The sequence below is a fragment of the Anneissia japonica genome, unplaced genomic scaffold (genome assembly GCF_011630105.1).
Source record: "Anneissia japonica isolate Jap-2015-1 unplaced genomic scaffold, ASM1163010v1 scaffold1005_len2656397_cov198, whole genome shotgun sequence".
In the NCBI taxonomy this organism is placed as follows: domain Eukaryota; kingdom Metazoa; phylum Echinodermata; class Crinoidea; order Comatulida; family Comatulidae; genus Anneissia; species Anneissia japonica.
Genome location: NW_022683792.1, coordinates 2,259,886 through 2,279,676, shown reverse-complemented (window position 1 = coordinate 2,279,676; position 19,791 = coordinate 2,259,886). Strand labels below are relative to the sequence as shown.

The window sequence follows — 19,791 nt, the reverse complement described above, 5'->3', positions numbered from 1 at the left end:
TCAAATTTTCATAGCTCGTTTCCTGATATGAATTCATTGACAATTCATTTATTTCGTGAGCAGGACGGCAAAAAGAAGAACAAAGATGTTGGTAAGGAATGAATTTAGTATTAAATTTGCAACAATACAAATATAATTAAAAAAATTTATGAATCCTCAGGCTCTGGTTTCAACATGCATCCTCTTTTATTTGTAATAAAGTGAGTCATCTTATAGAAACCTATAGCAAAAGTTGGATGTATTGAAAGATGTTGGATTCCTAGTGCTTTGAGCCATCATTTTGGGTTTTGTTGGTTATCCTGATTTTTCAATAGACAATCTGTTGCGACCTTAGTCATGAGACCTATATTTGGGACATAATTTTAGGCAAACAGAGAAGGCTATTGTAAGTACAGGAATGTACATGGTCTTATAATCCCTTATTCTTGTTGCTATATATAACTTTTTTTTAGAAATTTTTTTTTATTTTAGTATGGTATTTCAACATTTATTGTACATTGGAAAATCTTTTTAAAGCATGCAACTTAATACAATATTACTAGTTTCACTACTTTCATTATTATACATTACAGGTGTTATTTAACCATGACTTTACCTGTATCCATTCAAGAAGATGCACATATTTCCTTAATATATATCCACAAAAGCAACTTCTAGTCTTGGTACAAAAAAAGCAATTAGTTCCCAGGTGCTGTACTTTATTTGTTCCTCTAATAAAAAGAAACAGTCCCATCATTGTAAAATAGGAGTCATAGAGGTATACAAGACATACCTCTTACATATAGATATCAGTTTTGGGGGATCAGTTGGGACTTCTAGGTAGGTATTCTGTCTATATCTTAGGTAACGCTGTTACCTGTTTATATCCTGTCTGCGTCCCTAGTGTTTGGTATTCAATTTTAATGCTACAATAAGTTATGAATCAGGCCCAGACTATTCAAAACTGAAAGTTGAATTTTTATATTATTTTATGAAGGCTTCATCTGAAGAAATAATAATAAATAATAATTATTATACTAAAAATATTTTTTGTTTATTTTAACCATATATATCGGTGTACAGTGATTTAATTAATTTTTATGGTAATTTGTATCAAGAATTTACTTTTAATTCTGGCCATTTTTTGCATATTTTCATCAATTCTGTGAAAGACAATATTTTTCACAGATATACTAAGCTGCTCATAGTAGGCTTTCAATATATAAACTAAAACTAGTTACTGTATATAACCTAATTAGTACTCTACAATACAATATAATTAATTAGTCATGAAAACAGTGTCAGCTGTACTGAGCATTACCTCCCAAATTTCTATGAACTAAAATATTAAATAATTAATTCAATTTCAAAAATAACCTATCATTTGGGAAAGAAAATATATGAACAATTTGAAGATACCGTAATTACTTATGTATTGTCTCTTATCTGTAATAGACAGAATGAAGTGCATATTTAAGTAAATTCATTTTCTATAATTTTGAATAGGAAATTAATTTGTGATCATTACCTGGAACACCTGTTTGCCTATATATTTTATCAACCATATAGAAGCTGTTAAAATTTGATTATCCTTTAACATTCTGAAATTAATAAGGCCAATTCATTTCAAGGGGTGTTTATTTTCGACCTTAACCATGACACTCTGCTTGACCCTGTCTTTCAACAGAATTAACAATCGAAGCAAACTACAGACGACTGACTGGGCACTTTCCCTTTTACTGTCACCTTATTAATCGTAAGCGTGTACTAGGATCATGGTCTAGTGATAGTAGAATGTTTAACGATGGGTAATAATGGACGCCAATCATACACAGTGAATTATAAGTTTAGATTTGAACTTCAGGGCTGAGTCAACTCAGCTTTAGTTAATCAAGTTAAAAGGAAGGGGTGATGCTTAAGTTAGTTACAGCAGACTGGAATCATTTATGAACCTTAAAAACTAATCCATTAAATATCAATATCCTTAACTGACAGATTTACTTAAACTTGATAAAAATTAGAAGCAAGGTTTTATTTTTTTTATTTTTAATTTTGTTTACCAACCATATAGATTTGTAAGTTATATACTGTCAAATACGGTCAAAAAAGTCTTGGTATTAAGGTGGTAGCCTTTAAGGTGCTCATACTTTAGGTGCTTACATTTAATGTGCTTAATTTTTAAATTTTTTTTTGTTTACCATCCATCCAGATTTATAAGTTCAAATACTGTCAAAAAAGTCTAGATATTAAGGTGGTAGCCTTTAAACTGCTCATATTTTAGGTGCTTACATTTAATTTGTTAGCCTGTTCAAATTGTAGGTGCTACATTTAAAAAGGGGATTTTAGAGTTTTTATTTGAAAATATGTAGTACAATTTATAGCAATCTTGACGGTAAGATTTTTACAAATTCTCCAAATATGGAAGATTGGTGGCATTACTCAAATTACAAAATGACTGAAATGGACTGAATTTGTAGATTCGTATTAAACAATTGTAGTAAAAAATAAATTTGTATTAAAAATTAGGTCTTAAGTAAAATCAACCAATCTTTTCATTTTTTTCTGATTTTTAAAATCATTACTACAAAGAAGTGAGATAAATTGGTGAATTTTTAAACTGCAGAACAAAAAATAATCATTAGTTATAATTTGCATATTGGCCTTGGTTGTGTGCAGTAATGTTATTTTTTTCTTGTTTTTACATTATTGAATTATTATAATTGCTAATCAATGTATACCATTAGTATTGAGGTAATTGTTTAATAAATTCTATAGTAATAATAATAAAAGAAATAACAAAGAGCTATACTGATTGGTACAGCAGGCCCGTATCCAGGGGGGTTTTATGGTTCTGGAGAACCCCCTTTTAGTAAACCCCCCTCTTTTCTGGCGAAACCCCCTCTAAATTTCCCAAATAAGTCATCCAACCCAACCAATGCACTGCAGACCCGCCCAGACACAGATATTTTCAAACATATCTGCTTTTATAGCATTATTTAGACCCTACAAGAATCCTCTAGCTTTGGGGGTTTCGCTGACCACACCGGGGCATTGACTATGGACTTCACGCCCAGAAACCCCCCCCCACCCCTTGGAAGAACCAGGCTACGGGCCTGTACATTTAAATACAGTTTTCTCTCCAATTTAAAGACCCCTTTAGTTAAAGACCACCTTCCAATTTGTAATCTGAGTCCCTAAAAATGGTCTTCAATTGTATTCAGTTTTATTTTTATTGGACTATTTTTGGGGGGATTTAGTGATAGTGACCTAATTTTGTGTTAGTTCAAATTTGAACTGCTCCAGTTTTTGTCACAACACTTGCACCTTATCTTAGGAAAATCTTTCTTATACAGATAAACATCAAACATTGACTCATATTCTGTAACTTGAGTTTCTCAAGCTACTATGGATATATTTTGGCTAAACCTCTAAAGGATACTGTCAGTATCACCATCTATTAATTACTAACTATCCTATCTTACAAGATATTTATATTTAATATGCTTTAAAAAGTCTTGTCATTGGTTACTTTGGGAGGGTTTTTTTGGTAATGTTATAGATCCATTTGAAAAAAAAAACCCCATTAGAATGATTAAAAAGTTTTCCTTGCCAGTATATATGCAAAAATAATACCTTTTCAATACACTTTTTACAGGCCTTCAATGGTCTGTATTCAATTTAACCATTGTTAAAAGTAAAGTTAAAGTAAAAATATTTATTCATTTATTCATTTCCATTGTCATTATAAAAAAAAAATTCAGACAATTATATAATAATAATTAAACAAAAAAAAACAATAAGTTCAAATGTTACCATGTCACATTACTCTTGTACAATCTGCTGGATAAAAGATGTTGTGATACCTATAATAGGTTAATGAGCAATTTAATGCGTTAATTGAAATTTTGAGTGTTTTTCTTAAATGACAAATAATTTACATCTTAAAATACTAAGAAATATATAATGAGGATGAAGCTGATTTCTGATTATAGACCATTTTGTCGGATTTATTTTGAAACAGCCCCACCAACGTCTCTAAACTCACTGGGGGGCTTCCAGCGGCCTAGCCTGAGCAGCTAGCTAGTTACTAATACATCACCGCTGAGTGGCTAGCGCGGCTAGACCTTTGCTATAGCAGCAGTAGACAACAGATACGATGATGCTAATTACTGTAATTGCTGTATATGTAAACATTGAAATAGCTTTTTAAGACTTAGACTTGTTTTTAATATAAACATTTCGTATTTTTTCATTTTAAAATATTTGTGCTCATTTTTAATCCATGATGGTAACTACATAGAGCGAAATGCTAGGCCTCTGAAAGTCCCCCATTGGTAGTTGCCAGGTTATCGTGAATTTTAGTTCAAATTTCTCGAAAATGGTGTATATCTTTTTTCCCAACAGGCAATGTGCACATCCCAATGAATGATCTCAAATCTACGATTGATAGCTGGTGAGTGGTAGATGTAATTCCTCTATTATTACATTAATTAATTCATTACATTTTTTATTTGTAATATCCTGTGTAAGATTTCCACAATAATAAGAGCTCTACTATCTTTGTTTTTCACAGGTTTGATGTGACCACGCCCAAGAGCAGCGAAACCCCGTCAATACGCATTAAAGCTTCCTACCAATGCATTGATATACTTCCTTTGCAACAGTATGCCGAGTTTTCAGAGGTATCATTGCTTAACTTCTTCTAAATCTAATTTTTTAGCAATTTTATTTTTAAAATAAAATGTAGAACCTTAAAGTAAAATAGGTATGAATAAAAAAAGTAATAGTAATCAAGCCTATTCTAATTCTACCAACATTATTTCTAAGGAAATATCCTGATCTCTAATACTTATTTGAATACAAAATGAAGTTGTAAATATACGACAAGAAAAAAGTGAATATGTAGGGGAAGGCAGTGCAACACAAATTGATATGCAAGGGTAGCCTATGAAAGTCACGGAATTGAAATTATTTGTGATGGGCCTTCAAATGAAAATAAACAACGTTTGAAAATAAAAAGATAATGATATATGAAGCTAATAATGAAAGTAACAAACCCAAAATAAAACAAAATATAACTTATTTCGATGTGGTATTTTTATTTACAGTTTTTGAGAACAAATGCTGTTGGCCTGTGTGGTATTTTACGGACTATACAAGCAAAGGCGAAGGAAGAGATTGCAACATCGTTGGTGGCGGTATTACACAGCCTTGGTACTGTCAAAGACTTCCTAACTGAGATGGTCATCCAGGAGTCAGAACAGGAAAGTAAGGAAAAATTTGTTTTGTTTTTCTCTAATATAAGTATATAATATTGGTTAGTAATTTATGAGTTTAACCTAATTTAATTACATTACATTAAAATTTAGGAAAAAAATGTTACAAAATGTTCTTTGTCATTTATTTTTAATATATCTGTTTACGTGGACACTTGGTAACGCACATGGAGAGACCAATTATAATGTGGTATAGAAACGTAATATACAGTTACTTTATTCTTACTATTATTCTATAAAGATATTATCTAATAATTGTTCTTATCAAAATTACAGAAGATGAAAATAATGTTTTACGAGCAAACTCCATGGCAACTAAATCCATTGAAGCATACATGAAGCTGATTGGTGGAAAGTACTTACAAGACACATTAGGGGATTTTATATTGAGTATTTATGAGTCTGAAGAATCCTGTGAGGTAAAATTTTCAGATATTCATTAATATTTATATATTTATATCATTTTTGTTTGCATATTTTGTTATATTTATTGGTATTTTCATTACATTTATTACAGTTGTGTTTTTATCTTCTCTTCCCATTAGGTGGATCCCTCTAAGCTTTCACAAGGACCACAGCAAATCAATGAAAACCAGGAAACACTAAAGATGCTCTGCGAGATGATTTATGGGAAAATTATCAATTCTACCAATATTTTCCCAAGCGATCTAAAGGAAGTGTTTCACAGGATTCGAACCCACTTCACTGAAGTAAAAAACAAGTCTGATCTGAGTGACCGCTTAATAAGGTACGGAGTTACATACATTTTTTCATAATTATATTAACCATATTTTTAAGCTTCTTGGATTTTCTAATTTATCAGATTAATCTGAATTGTTTGCTTTTGATAAATAATTAATTATTAATGATTTCATAATGGAAGCTGAAAAGGTTATTGTACCTTGATAAAATATTGTTCAACTATATAAATTGTCATACGCAAATCCTAATGCTCCTGATTACTGGAGGAATTTGGTATTGGTTGAACTAATGATAGTGAGACAAGCAAGTCACCTTAACCACTCTAACCACCACTCACTTTTATGTCTCTACATTAGTTACAAATTAATATTTTAAATACCTGTAATTTTTCTTGTTATATTGTTCAATCAAATATTATTGCTTACCAAAACTAGTATCTTTCCACTCTTGTGTTGCAGTGCTTGTATATTTCTTCGGTTCTTGACACCAGCAATCATGTCTCCTAGTCTATTTGACCTTGTCCAGGAATATCCTAATGTCAAGAAAGCCAGAATGCTAACCCTCATCACAAAAACAATTCAGGCCTTAGCGAATTTCACAAGGTAAGAATGTATGCAAAATACAGAGGGATACTGTACAAAGAGATAGAAAATTATTCAGGCTAGATAGGTATACAGAAATTTGCTGTCTATAGGTTCTTTGATATCTATTCTCTGTGTTGGTCTGTCCATTTAACCCTTTACCCAGCTGGTAGTCATACATGGTAGTTAATGCCTCATTAGATTCTTTTCTATTTTGAATTTGTGGTGTCCATGCTTAAATATATTTCATGTACTTGTTTTGGGTCTTCCTTGGCTATTTATTCTGTCAGTGTATCACCTGAAACATTGATGGTTGAATGTAAATATAATAACTAAACATTTTGTTGTTCTTTCTCAAAGGTTTGGTGCTAAAGAACAATATATGGATTTCATGAATCAATTCCTGGAGAGGGAATGGAGCAACATGAGATGTTTTCTGTCAGAAATTTCAGTAAGTTGTCAATGAGACAGTGTTTTCTAGCACAATACATATCCTGATCAACAATAATTCATTGAAACAAAACACTAAATCTAAATAGATCTTATTTTCTTTTTTGATTTTTACACTATTTTCTAAATTTGCTACGAAACAATAATTAGTCAATATATATTGATACACTGTTGTACAAAGATCTTATAATAACAAGATAGCGCTCTCTGCATAACAAATAGAAACGTCGATGATCAGTAAAAAGAAGCATAAAAAGTAATAATTTTTTAGAGAGGGCATCCTAGTTGTTACCATGGTTGTTCTGAATTTGCACACAGAAATCGTGAGATGCACTCTTTAGTTAACAATATTTAATGTCAAAGTTGAAAAGTAATTGCTTTTGTGAGAGGGCTTAAACTGCATTATAACAGATTTTGCAAGCATAAATCGTGGAGAATGCTATCTTGGCGTTATAAGATCATTGCTGTACAATACACAAAAGAGGGCAGCAGACAATTCCGCCATTTCAGAATATCCGGTCATTGAGCATCCTATATAATGTCAACATTTATATGTAAAAAACTGCTGATTTATTATACCGTTTTATAGTTATCTGTATGTTGCATTAAACAACTGTTTTCTTCTGTTATATTTTACTTTAGAATGACAATAAAAATGGGAATGTTGTCAAATTTGATGGGTATGTGGACAGTGGTCGTGAGCTTGCCATCCTTCATAAACTGTTGGAAGACACACTGTTGGAGTCCCACCAAGTAAGTATAGAGCGATCCATTTACAGTGAATATTCTCCCTTCTGTAGACCCATAGCTTGGGATTCTCGCGTGTGCTACTGATATAGTGGAATTATGATGCGTACAGTTTTCATCGTAATCTGCTCTAAAAACTTCGCACCCCCGAAAATGCACTTATCTAATTGGATTTGTCTATATTTAGTTACTGTAAGACATTTGGTATTGCATGAAAATTGTATGCATTTGTGTTATGTAAATATTTGCTTATGTATAAGCCATTGAAACTAATGCTGAGTACTGCAATTATCTTTTCATGGTGTTTGTGTGCCTTATTCCATTGGTAGGTGTGTATCTATTTATGTGAGTTTATTATGTTCATTGGTCAGTTATGTACCTTATTTTCTCATAGATTGAAGAATATGAACAAGATAACGACTGCAAAGTGCTGTTTGAGATTTTAAGGAGAATTTCAGCAATGCGTGACAATCCAAACCAGGAAATCGAAGTAAACAAGAATCAATTAACCCATCAACATTCAAGTACCTCAAGCAGTGCACTTGATGGCAGTCCCCATAGCAACCATAATACCCAAGGCTTCGAGGACATTTTCCGCGATGCTGATCTAAGCCAGCATGCGATCGAGCCACTCCCACCATATAACATAGCTTGTGATAAGAAGACAAGCATGCCATCCGAAGTCAATCGGTTGGTAGATGCCATACAGCAAGGGTCTCCAAGACACTCCAATGATTCGGACGTTGTTATTGAGAACAATACAAACAATCAGTGTATCCAAAAGAGGGCTGCACCCTCTAGAACAATCTCTGAATCAAATATGAATGAAAATGCGAGTCATGTAAGCTTGGATGATAACAATGAATCAAAACCTGTCGCTTTATCATTTTTCAACCCAGCTTATCAGTACACTTCACCGAAATCGCATGCACGACATGTGACAACCAGCACAAGTTCATCAAACAGTAGTAGAAATGAACAAAATGGAAGTTTGTCATCGACAATAGATGAAGGAATTAATTCGAGCAGCGGGTCTATATCAGCAACGGACAATCATAACCAAGGAGGTGTACTATGTCACACGTTACCTAAAGCAGCTTCCCGATTGTCACATACTTTTACACATATGAATAAATTATGGACTGAGAGCCAGAGTAGTACAGGCCTTTCAAAAGTTACAAATGTTCAAAGTAAGTTTGGTAGCAGCTCTGTGTCAGGTTCCAGTTCAAAGGTCATTTCACATTCCACATCTTCAGTTAGTACTGATTTAAGCAGTTGCGGTAATTCAGAACCATTGTACGATAATCTGTACTTTAGTTCTTCTGGTGCTACATCATCCGAGGCTCAGAGTGGCTTGCAAGTAGATTCTGATGAAACCCCCTCTGATCATTTCCAACGAGTTCTTGGTAAGAGTAAATCAGCTTCATCCATTGGTCCATCATCTCCCATTGCAGTCCATCCTCATTCTAGGTCAGGCTCTTCTGCTGAATCTCCATTATCACCCATCTGGGAATCCCATACACTTCCACTCCCAAAAAGCAGTTCCAATTGCCAGGCTAAGCAAGGAGGTGCTCCACTTAGTCCTGTTCAACCAAAGCTTTTCATGGGAACGCTGTCTCTAGAACGCTCCACATCACTTCCATCAGGGGATATCATTAATCCAACCATCCAACCCTCAAGCAGTACTTCATCGTTGCCTAGGATCTCACATATTCAGCCGCTTGCTAGTCCTACATCGGTTGCTCATCCATTCAGAAAGCACATTCTTACGCAATATGCTAAAAAGCCTGTAAAAGCAAACTCCTCTGCATCATCCTCACGAACGACCACTCCTGTACCTGACTCATCTCATAATAACACGCCAATCGTCAGTCCTACTAGCTCAATCAGGAGTAATGCTTTTATTCTTCAAGATGCTAAGAATCGTTCTGTCACACCTTCATCAAGTATTTCTTCCATAAACTCCTCTTCCAATGAGAGTGGAAAGGTTCTGCCAGTAAGTCTTCTGCCGCTTACCCATCTGTCAAGGGTTGATGGTGAAGTAAATTCTCCAACCTCTCCAACAACTGAGAAGAGAGTACAGACAGATGGCAAGTCACCTTTGGAGGTAAGTTGCTTAATATCCATAGAGTACAGTATACAGATAGTTATTGCCTCTGATAGAAATGGCGATAATGATGGTTGTATTAGTGGCATTGATGATGATGGTGTTAGTAGTAGTGGTGGTGGCAGTGATAGTGGTGGTAACAGGTGATGATCTTAGTTTTTCATAAGTTGAAATAAATTTGATTCTCTTTCATCAGTATGAAAATGAAATTAAAGTTCTCAAAGAAAAGCTTGACGAGGTAACGCTGGAACTCCATGAAACACAGAGGAAGTTAGAAGAGGAGGAGCAGAGGGCAAATGCTGCTATTGCAGAAATGGAGGGAAAAGCAAGAGAAAGTCAAATTCAGATACATAAACAGCAGACTGAGAAGGAACAACAAATCAAAAACATCATATCAAGGTAAATTGTTGTATGTATATAGAAAATGTTACTTCCATATTGATATTTATATTAATTATTATTAATTAAAATGTAACATTGTCCTTAGTGAGCAGTTATAAGAGTTTAATGCCAAGCATTGTTTTCAGGCTTAAAGGGAGTCCTAGAACATCTTAACATCCGTCCTAGATTTTTTGCTGTAATATGTTTCTTAGTCTGCTTTCGGCATTACCATGAGCCATTTGGAGTTGTCAGATATGTTTATTGCCATGTTAACTGGCATTTGTAATGTTCGGTTGACTATGTTTATGTACAAAAATAATGCTATGTAATGTAGTTGTTTTTGCAATTGAATAATTATGTTGAAATTCATCATGCATTTCGTTGGTGATGAAATATTGTTTTTGATATGGTGTTAGAAATATTTTATTTGCGAAATTTTCGGCAACTCCTGTTACCTTCGTCAGCACATGAGTATCAATGCGCTGACGAATGATTGATACTCATGCGCTGACTAAGGTAACAGGAGTTGCCGAAAATTTCGCAAATAAAATATTTCTATGTCTCTTACAAGTCAAAATATCGTAGCAGTTTATTTTGTCTGCGTCTACCTACTGATTTATATATATATATATATATATAGATATAGATAGATTCTTGTTAATGACCAGTCAGATAATACCTGTTTCTTTCCATTTTATTAAACAGTGAGAGAGAGTGTTCCGATCCAGATGAAGTAAAAATGGTATATAAAAGAAAGCACAAAAAAATCTTACCATATTTTTTGCCAAAATACATATTATAATTATGTTCATATTATACTATAGTTCATATGGGCTTAATCACAATTCCTGTGTTCTAACTGGTAGATCAGCTTAATTACTTTTTTTGGTTCTTATAATTGATAACTAATGCAGGTAAAGATATTTGTTTTGGCGGAGTTTTGTTCAGCATATGCTGAGAGTGCCATATGTTTTGGCAAAGTGCTATATATTGAAAGGTGCTTATTGAGTTTAAAGATATACTGTCTGTTTGGAGCTAACTTGATAACATTCAATATTGAATTAATTACCCTGCATATTTAATTAGTTTAATATCTTTCAAGTGAAAATTGGCACCAGAATATATTTACATCTGTTACATTTTGCATATAACAGATGTATACTGTTTCATTACAGTATTTTTTACATGGACCCCCCTAGATTGCTCAAAATTAATTGAAGGCTTTTTGAAGTAATTGTTAAATAGCTGGGAAAACTGATTTTATTTTAAAATTTTTTTTAATTTGATTACTTTAATTAATAATTTATGCACCTACTTATTTTAATTTATTTTTTTTAGAGGTTTCCTCCATATGTGACAGACAATATATCTTTTAAAGCATTTAAGATCACTGGTTTAGATACATCAAATGCACTCAACTCCATTTCCACATGCTGGCATTTCTTATGAGAGTTGGAAATCATGCTTCTTGGATTGATGTGCTGTGTTGCATTGTGGTGAAAGCAGCCAATTTTTTTTTCATTTGCTAGTATGCTTTAGAGCCATTCATTTTCTACATCATCTATAGACACCATACATGAAAGCGTCTTTTTTTTGTTATCCCTCCAAACCACCTCTATTGTTTGTTGTGTACAATTGACTTTAAGAGTGATCTGCTAACCTATATACTTAGCCCTTCATAGCTATCTCCTCCCCATACCACATCTGATAGTACCAATAACATTTTTTTTTTAAATGATAAGAAATTATTTTAAAATATTAGTGAATAACTATTAAAATAGTATGTTGAAATTATAATTATACTTTTAATAATTTTAATAATAATAATCGCAACATATATTAATAATAGGTTGAACTGCTATATCTCTACAATTACAAAACCATAGGGATTTAAAAAGTTCTATCTTGCCTTAAACCTTGAGAATGCTTTTCCATATTTTTCCCAAATGTATATTAAGTTAGCATTCTGTTTTTTTAAAAAATCTGCAGCAATTATGTAATTATTGTCTCTCAATTAAGATAATTAATGCATCTGTTTCATACAGTAAGCTTTATAATACATGCACTTGTTTAGTTTAATAATAAATTAAAATACAATTGAATATAATATTCAGATGCAGATCAATTTTAATGTTTGTTTCATTTATAATTATATCATTCTATTCCTTCTGATCTGATGTAAAACTGATATGTCATTCTTTAGTCTATATGTTTTTATTTTTCTCTTCCTGTTGCTATATATTAATTTCCATTCTTGTTTGTTTTCAATTCTCTCTTAGCAGCACCTTATTGGTACGTAGATGTTGTTTTTCTACTGAATAATTTTTAGTGACATGTTATTTTGGCCAGTGCTTTTAGTATAACAAAACCAGATATATTTGTAGAACTGTTTTGATCGTTAATAAACCCAACACAATATGGATGTTAACTTACTAATGTCAAAGCAAGTGATGTTAGCTCACATAGCCTGACGAAGTCATGTTGATAACATCGACGAAAGCTCGCAGTAAGTTAACATCTGTTGTGTTTGGATTATTAATGATCAAAACAGTTCTTCAACAATATTAAGCAAACCAGACGAAACTATTCAAATATTTTAAAAACCAGATATAGTTTAGTACTGCAGTTGTTAATTGATATATTTTGGACATATTCAGTAATAGTAGTTTTTTTTTATTTCACTAATATTTATGGCTTTTTTGCAAACATACATTTACATATAGACCAGCACACAAGTATTTAAAACAACAACTTTAATGCAACGCAATGCCTATCCTGGTAGCTCTACGCTAACGCTGGTTTCACCAAAGAGTATATAAGTAACAGGGAAAACGCAAAACGAGAGTGGATGACGTGTCATAGTCCATGTCACAACATCCATGCCCAAAGAGGACGCTGTTCTATTGTAATTACTGTTTGTTATGCTTCACCTGTGACACATTTTGTATTTGGAAGTTGTCTTTTTTAAATGCAATATAAAACAAAACAAAATTAAATTAATTTTTTTTTAAATTACTTAAAAATAAAATAAGTAGTCATATTGATCTTCACACTGAGTATTGTAATACATGCATCACACTGGTTTTATTTACGGTTATTAAACTTGAAGGTTAGTTGCTTAGATAAAATGCTACTGTAACAGACATTAGTTAATTTGTATACAATATAACATACTAACCAAGTTTATGTACTGGGTAATAAAAGATTAAAAAAATGTATGAAGATATGCATAACTTTTGTGTAAATACCTAATTCAATATATCAATTTAGTTTTTTAAAACATATTCTATACACAGATATTTGTTTTCTGTTTTTAAAATGCTGAGCTATGTTGCTTGTTGGTTACAAAGTTTATTTAATGGAGTAGACCTTTATGCACTTTAAGTAGCTAATATATTGATATTCAATTGCAGATACACAGGTATATAATAGAATTAAAAATGTTAAGCTAAAAAAGGCCCTGTATTTGCTGAACATCACCAAATTTCTTCTGCAAAATGATTACTTTGCACTTGGAAATAAACAATTCTCAAAATGCATGTAAAAGCCTGCATTTTAAGAACTTATTTGTTCCTTCCTTGTTCTTTTGTTGGGTGCAGGTTTTTTGTAGCAAATCTGTTGTTTGATTATGATGGTCTTTCCACTCGATTATGACTTATGAGAGTACAACAGTCTCAAAAGGATATGAAACAGCTCTTGCCCATGTTTTGATAACTTATGTTTAAACACAGTAAAAACTTGTAGCAGAAAGTGGGACTTTACTAAGGTTTTGATGTAAATTTACATAGGTAAAATTATGACTTTGGTATATTATAATTATTATACCCTTATTAATTATGCTAGAGATTTTTTTAAAGATGCATAAGCAGTGTTCATATACAGTAATGTTTAAAACTGACTAATGCAGTACTAAATACCCAATTATACCGTACAAAGTAACTATAGTATATAGATTGTGTGTTTCTCTTTTGTTTAACTTTTTTTTTCATCCTATGAGTATGTTCTAAAACTTCCCATTCAGAAATGTGGAAATTTATTTAGTGTACATATTTGGCAAGTTCATTAGTTACCATTGCAACACATAGTTGGATTATCATGTAATTATATGATAACTCGGGTCATTAGCTACATTTGAATATAGTAGTTTGTTTTTTGTTAAATGCGTTGTCACGGTTGGAGATTGGTGTCTATATAATCTTATTACAAAAACTTTTTTTTAAATGTTATGGCAAAACCTTTTTGTTGTGTGCAAAAAATGGAGCTTATGTATTTTGAACATTGGATAATTTGTACGTTTATCGCATTTTGCAGGTTTTATTTGTATGTATATAATCCATTCCTTTTATTTTTAGTCATATTAGGGAATAAATGATGCGATATATAAATACATATTTATTATTTTTTAATGTCAAATTTTTATTGTTGGTATTTTATACATGCAATATACAAATCCATATATTATATAATTTGTAATATTTTTTATTATTTATGTAAATACATTTTATGGATATTTTAAATGTACTTACTACTTCAAAACATTTTCTTAATTGTTTATAATATTTATATATATAAGGTATGTGAAATAGATTACAATACAATTTTGTAATAATTATTTATATTTAAATTACAGATTAGTTTGCGTCGAGGAGAAGTTGAAGGGTGAACAAGAGGAGATGAAGGCTGTAGTAAATGCCAAACAGAAGATCATAGATGCCCAGGAGCGACGCATCGAGTCATTGGACGCAGCCAACCATCGGTTGATGAGCGCTTTGGATCAGTTAAAAGATCGTTATCATAGTCGTAAAGTATCAGCAGAATCGAATAAAAATGCCCCCAAGATATCCGTCAACGGCAACATGAAAAGCAGCAACTGTTGAATCAGGCTATTTGAAATTTGAACCGATTGCATTTGCAAGTGACTCTTACAGATTCGATGTGGGTGGGAGCCACGTCACATGCAATTACCAAGACACATTGCATGTGATGTCAGCGAGTCTGTATCAGGATCTAAATACATAAAATTAATAAATTAAATGAATGGTTGTATAAAAAATGAGTGTATGATAAATGTATAATATAAAATGAATGTGTAATTGATGAATATATAATAAATAAGGCTGCACACTTCATGAAAGCAAGCTGTAGAATGAAGAGATTATCTTTATTTAGGAAGAATTATTTGATTGTGAGCCATCCAAAAATAGAACAAGATTTTGAAACATCTTTGACAGCCCGAGAGAGACACTTTAAGATGATAAAAAACAAGGTGTGATGGGGATATACATCAAACATTTATAGGTACAATTTTTGGGAAATGTGCAGTGTGATATATCTCAAAATGTTGTTCAAAATGTAAATTATTATTATTTTAATATATTATTAATTTTATTATTTTTTTATTGTAAAATATAGGTTTTAATTTCAGTAGCTTCATTGCAGATTTATTACCAAAAAGGCATTCAAGTGGATCATATTATTAACAATTTGGACCTTTAATTAATAATGTAGTGGGTATAATCAAAATAAAAAATGACTATAGCATAATTATACACACATTGAAATCTATTTTCCCTCGGTGACGTTGAGACGGTAGCCTATCTTCCCTCGCCTTGCCAAGAGAAGATCAGCTACAGTAATACTGATGGGCCATAGATTCTCCGAATCTAGAACAGTCAATATTTGTTTTATATACCTCATACATAGATTCTTTGAGGCCTAAAAAAGTACTTATTTCCTAGCCTAGCCTAGAGGCCTACACACTAGTATGTCTTGGTGATCAAAGAGTGTCTGGCTCTTCTTTGCTCATTTCCTCAATTTAAACAGCACCTGTCGTCTTGCAATATTTGTCGAATGTAGACAAGACATACTTAATTTGTCTTTGGTGCTTCTGCTATCGGCTTCATCAAGAAGTAATGCTAGGCCTAGGCTAGTCCTTCATCCAGGAGCTCGAACCGACTAGGCCTATCCTGCAAAGTTGTTCATCGTCAACATGGATATTGTTGCTAAGTTCCCACTAAACGACAGCGCGAAATGTTTGTGTGGCGTGCACATCATTGTTTGATTAATACTATGAAAAGGTCCATGAATGGCCTCAGGATGTGGACATAAGCTAATCATATAATACACAAACATAGGATGAATATGTGTAAATGTACATACTTGCTTGTATTTTCTCTATTGATATACAATATAAATGTTAGACTTTTTATTTACATGATTTTAGAATCATAGCATTGAATAATGAGCAATAAATTGTTGTTATTGAATAACCAATCATTGTTGATTAATTTAAGAATCAATTTGATAATGATTACATGATTTCTTTTAATCAAATTTGGCTAACTGCATATACAACTCAGAAATTAGAAAGTTAATTAATATTTTAGCTTAATGGGAATATTTATGGTTAATTAATATCTTGTTATTTGAGTTTTTGTTTTATATTTTGAATTGTTGTCATGTACATTCGTGTATTATCTATATTCTAATTAAGATTTAAACTTTGTGGAGTGAGAGAGGGGTTGTCCATATTTAGAAAGTTGATCCATATTTGGAAATTGTATCCGTATTTGGAAATCATGTCCATATTTGGATATTCAAGAATGTACATTTTGTAAACTTTATTGTAAACAGAAATAGATTTATTTATTGACATTGATTAAAAAATATATTATTGTTCACCATAGTTGGAAATGAATTATTATTATTGTTATTACTGTAATGTTTTTTATATTCCAAGTCTATTATTGATTATAATGATATTGTAATTCTTATTTTTGTAATTATCTTAACAATTATTTTTTAGTTATTGTTTTATCTCTGATATCTTGTTTTATCAATACTACTACTATTACTCTATTGAATTCTTACCAGTATTCTTGTGTATGTGATATGTTATTTGTAGTTATTTTAAATTATATTTTATAGTTATAGGTTACAAGGCTGTGTTTATATTTCATTTATTTATTTATATTTTTTTTTTAAGTATGTAACCATATCTATGTAAGTACTTAAGATTCAATATGTTTCTTTGAATTTTAGAATTAGAAGAAAATGATTGTACTGTAATTTTTTTGTAATTTATTGACTTTTTCTGTTAATGACATTTGAAGCCAGGTGCACACTATGGCTGACAAATCCAACGTTTGCCACTTAAGGTCATTTAAACTTGTTGCTTGTTGTGTTGCGTTCCCCATGGACTTGCGTCATCCAACGACCATCAATACAGTGTGTTATACTGTGAGTTATACCATCGAGTTATGAAGTAAAGAATGCAACTCCATGGTTACACTGTTGAGGTGTACCCATGGAGTTGCATATATGGTATTCTTCATGTTTACAGGTTAAAGTGACGTAGTTTGTGGTGCAGTAATCATACTATGCAGTTGCACTAAATATGACAAACTCTATTAATTAGTGACAACTTATGATTAATAATAACTTCATGTATTATATATTATATCATGAATTATTAATTATATAAATCATGAAGTATTGATATACCCATAAGTATTGAATATGTCAATAATTATTGATGATATAGTATAGATTCAATGGAAATTATTGGCTTTATGATATGGACTACTTACGAATTATTAATAATGTTTTATTAATTATTTATTATCTGGTTAAATATCATGAATAATTAATATTGAATAATATTTATTATATATCAGGAATATTGGATTTCAAAATTATCATGAATTATAAATTTTTGATACAAAATATGATATATAATAATTTATTGATTATTCAGATAATTACATATTATTACATTGATTATTTATCTTGTAAACCTTAATTTTGTTTGTTCACTAATTATTGATAATTGATGATATGATGAATAATTAATTATTGATAAACAAATAAACTATTTTTATATCTCGACCCACTCGAGATGTTTACATCTGTCAGCATTTTTTTGCAGACAATATTTTGAAAGTGCAATGAGTCCCAGGAGTAAACTACTAATGTTGTTTGAACGGTTCAGCTGTAGGCCTACCAGTGTTTGCTGAATAAAGCTCACTCATCGAAGTGTAACTGATTCTGTCCTGTGTTATCGTTATTATTATCGTTATTGTCATCATCCTCATCATCATCTTCAAAGTCTTAATCATCATCCTCATGTTCATCATCATTGTCATCACGATAATCATTCGGCACATCATTCTAGTAATTTAGCGACGGCTAATGAGGATGCACTCCAATCTATTAACCATAAGCAAATTCTGGTTTCAGCCATTTCATGTTTTTTTTGCCCTCTATTTTTTTGATGACGTATATGACATCTCTGTTCTCTTTTTAGTTGTGATCACCGCTTAGCTGCGTAATTATTGTTATTTTTTCATGTTTGCAAACGTTAACTTTACTATAACATTAAATATAATTACTCAGTTACACCAATAATTACATTTTCTATAATAAGCAATTCAATTCATTATTTTATTAATTCATAACTTAATATAACATACAAAAATATCCCAACAAAGAAATAATTATGAAGAAATAAACCAGTACGATTTATATAAATTTTTCAATTACTATATTGAATAATGGTTTTTTTTTAAGTTCCCCGACAAGAGCAAAGTAGGCATGGTCAGGCGCCACTCAAAATGTCTCTAAAGTGGTCCAGGGGCGAAGCTACTGAAAAATACGGCAATTTAGGTGTGTCAAAGGATTATTTAATCGATTTTATAGATACTCTACTAATATATCGAAAATATAATAGATAAAATGTTATTTCTCTCACACTGATTGTGGGGGGGGGGGGGGGGGGGCTCCGCCACCCCTGGAATTTTGTAAAGTAAAAGTAGCAGTTTTGAGACTAGTTTGTGATATTTATTAATAAAAAATAAATAAAATGAGAGTCCAACTTGGTCTCCACAGACAAATAGGCACTTAACATTTATGATTTATGATTTCGTTATTAAAGATTCTATTTTTGTGTTTTTTTATAGCTAGTTTGTAATTTAATTAGCTTTTGCTACACATATTTTATTATTTTTCAAATTGATCAAATATATATTTTCATTGAGATACAGAATGAAACAGTTATGGTGTCCTTTGGCAGATTTAAAGAGTTATTACTATTAAAGTCTTTAAACAATCTCCCATTAAATTTTGATTATGTAAATAGGTTCTAATATAAAAGAAAATTATATTTGTATTAAGAGACAAGGATTTTTTTTCGTTGTAATTTTTAAACATTAAAAGCTAAAAATCATGAGGCTATTTATGGGCAATTTTGCAATGTAGTAGTGTGTTCACCAATGTAAGATTTCTTAAGCAACGAATAGCCTTCTTTATAGCGCAGGAAAATCAACAACTCAGTGTTTAGTGAGCCTGAAGGACAGTAACAGTCTCCTACTAATGCATCGTTTACAGTCAACTCCACATTCGAGGTCTGTTCTGCTGCTGTTTGCAACCATTTACTGATAGAAATAGTCATCTCCAGGTCAGTACTATCATTAACAGCTGGTTCCGCCTTAGTTATCCTACCAAGCACTGGACGAACTAATGAAAGAATAATAAAATAAAAATGTTAACATATGATTACCGTAAATTATAC

The 19,791-nt window shown here is 31.5% G+C and overlaps 2 protein-coding genes across 12 annotated transcripts in view; one reads left to right on the top strand and one right to left on the bottom strand.

Moving 5' to 3' along the window:
• Positions 1 to 15,539, top strand: part of LOC117102442 (ras GTPase-activating protein nGAP-like) — a 46,177-nt gene extending 30,638 nt beyond the window's left edge. For 7 of the 11 annotated variants that reach the window (XM_033242722.1, XM_033242765.1, XM_033242759.1 and 4 more), the window contains 12 exons: positions 15 to 91; positions 4,384 to 4,432; positions 4,553 to 4,661; positions 5,088 to 5,247; positions 5,532 to 5,674; positions 5,801 to 6,003; positions 6,416 to 6,559; positions 6,899 to 6,989; positions 7,631 to 7,741; positions 8,130 to 9,842; positions 10,039 to 10,241; positions 14,854 to 15,539. In XM_033242722.1, the coding sequence (XP_033098613.1) occupies positions 15 to 91; positions 4,384 to 4,432; positions 4,553 to 4,661; positions 5,088 to 5,247; positions 5,532 to 5,674; positions 5,801 to 6,003; positions 6,416 to 6,559; positions 6,899 to 6,989; positions 7,631 to 7,741; positions 8,130 to 9,842; positions 10,039 to 10,241; positions 14,854 to 15,100 (3,250 nt within the window). In that variant the 3' untranslated portion in view covers positions 15,101 to 15,539. Of the gene's footprint in view, positions 1 to 14; positions 92 to 4,383; positions 4,433 to 4,552; positions 4,662 to 5,087; positions 5,248 to 5,531; positions 5,675 to 5,800; positions 6,004 to 6,415; positions 6,560 to 6,898; positions 6,990 to 7,630; positions 7,742 to 8,129; positions 9,843 to 10,038; positions 10,242 to 10,928; positions 10,966 to 12,505; positions 12,516 to 14,853 lie in introns of all 11 variants that reach the window. The other 4 variants (XM_033242751.1, XM_033242781.1, XM_033242773.1 and 1 more) reach the window with 4 other exon arrangements.
• A 3,459-nt stretch (positions 15,540 to 18,998) lies between these two features.
• Positions 18,999 to 19,791, bottom strand: part of LOC117102431 (complement receptor type 2-like) — an 11,204-nt gene continuing 10,411 nt past the window's right edge. Inside the window, exon 9 of the mRNA XM_033242695.1 lies at positions 18,999 to 19,736. Coding sequence (XP_033098586.1) covers positions 19,456 to 19,736 — 281 coding nt within the window. The 3' untranslated portion in view covers positions 18,999 to 19,455. The remainder of the gene's footprint in view (positions 19,737 to 19,791) is intronic.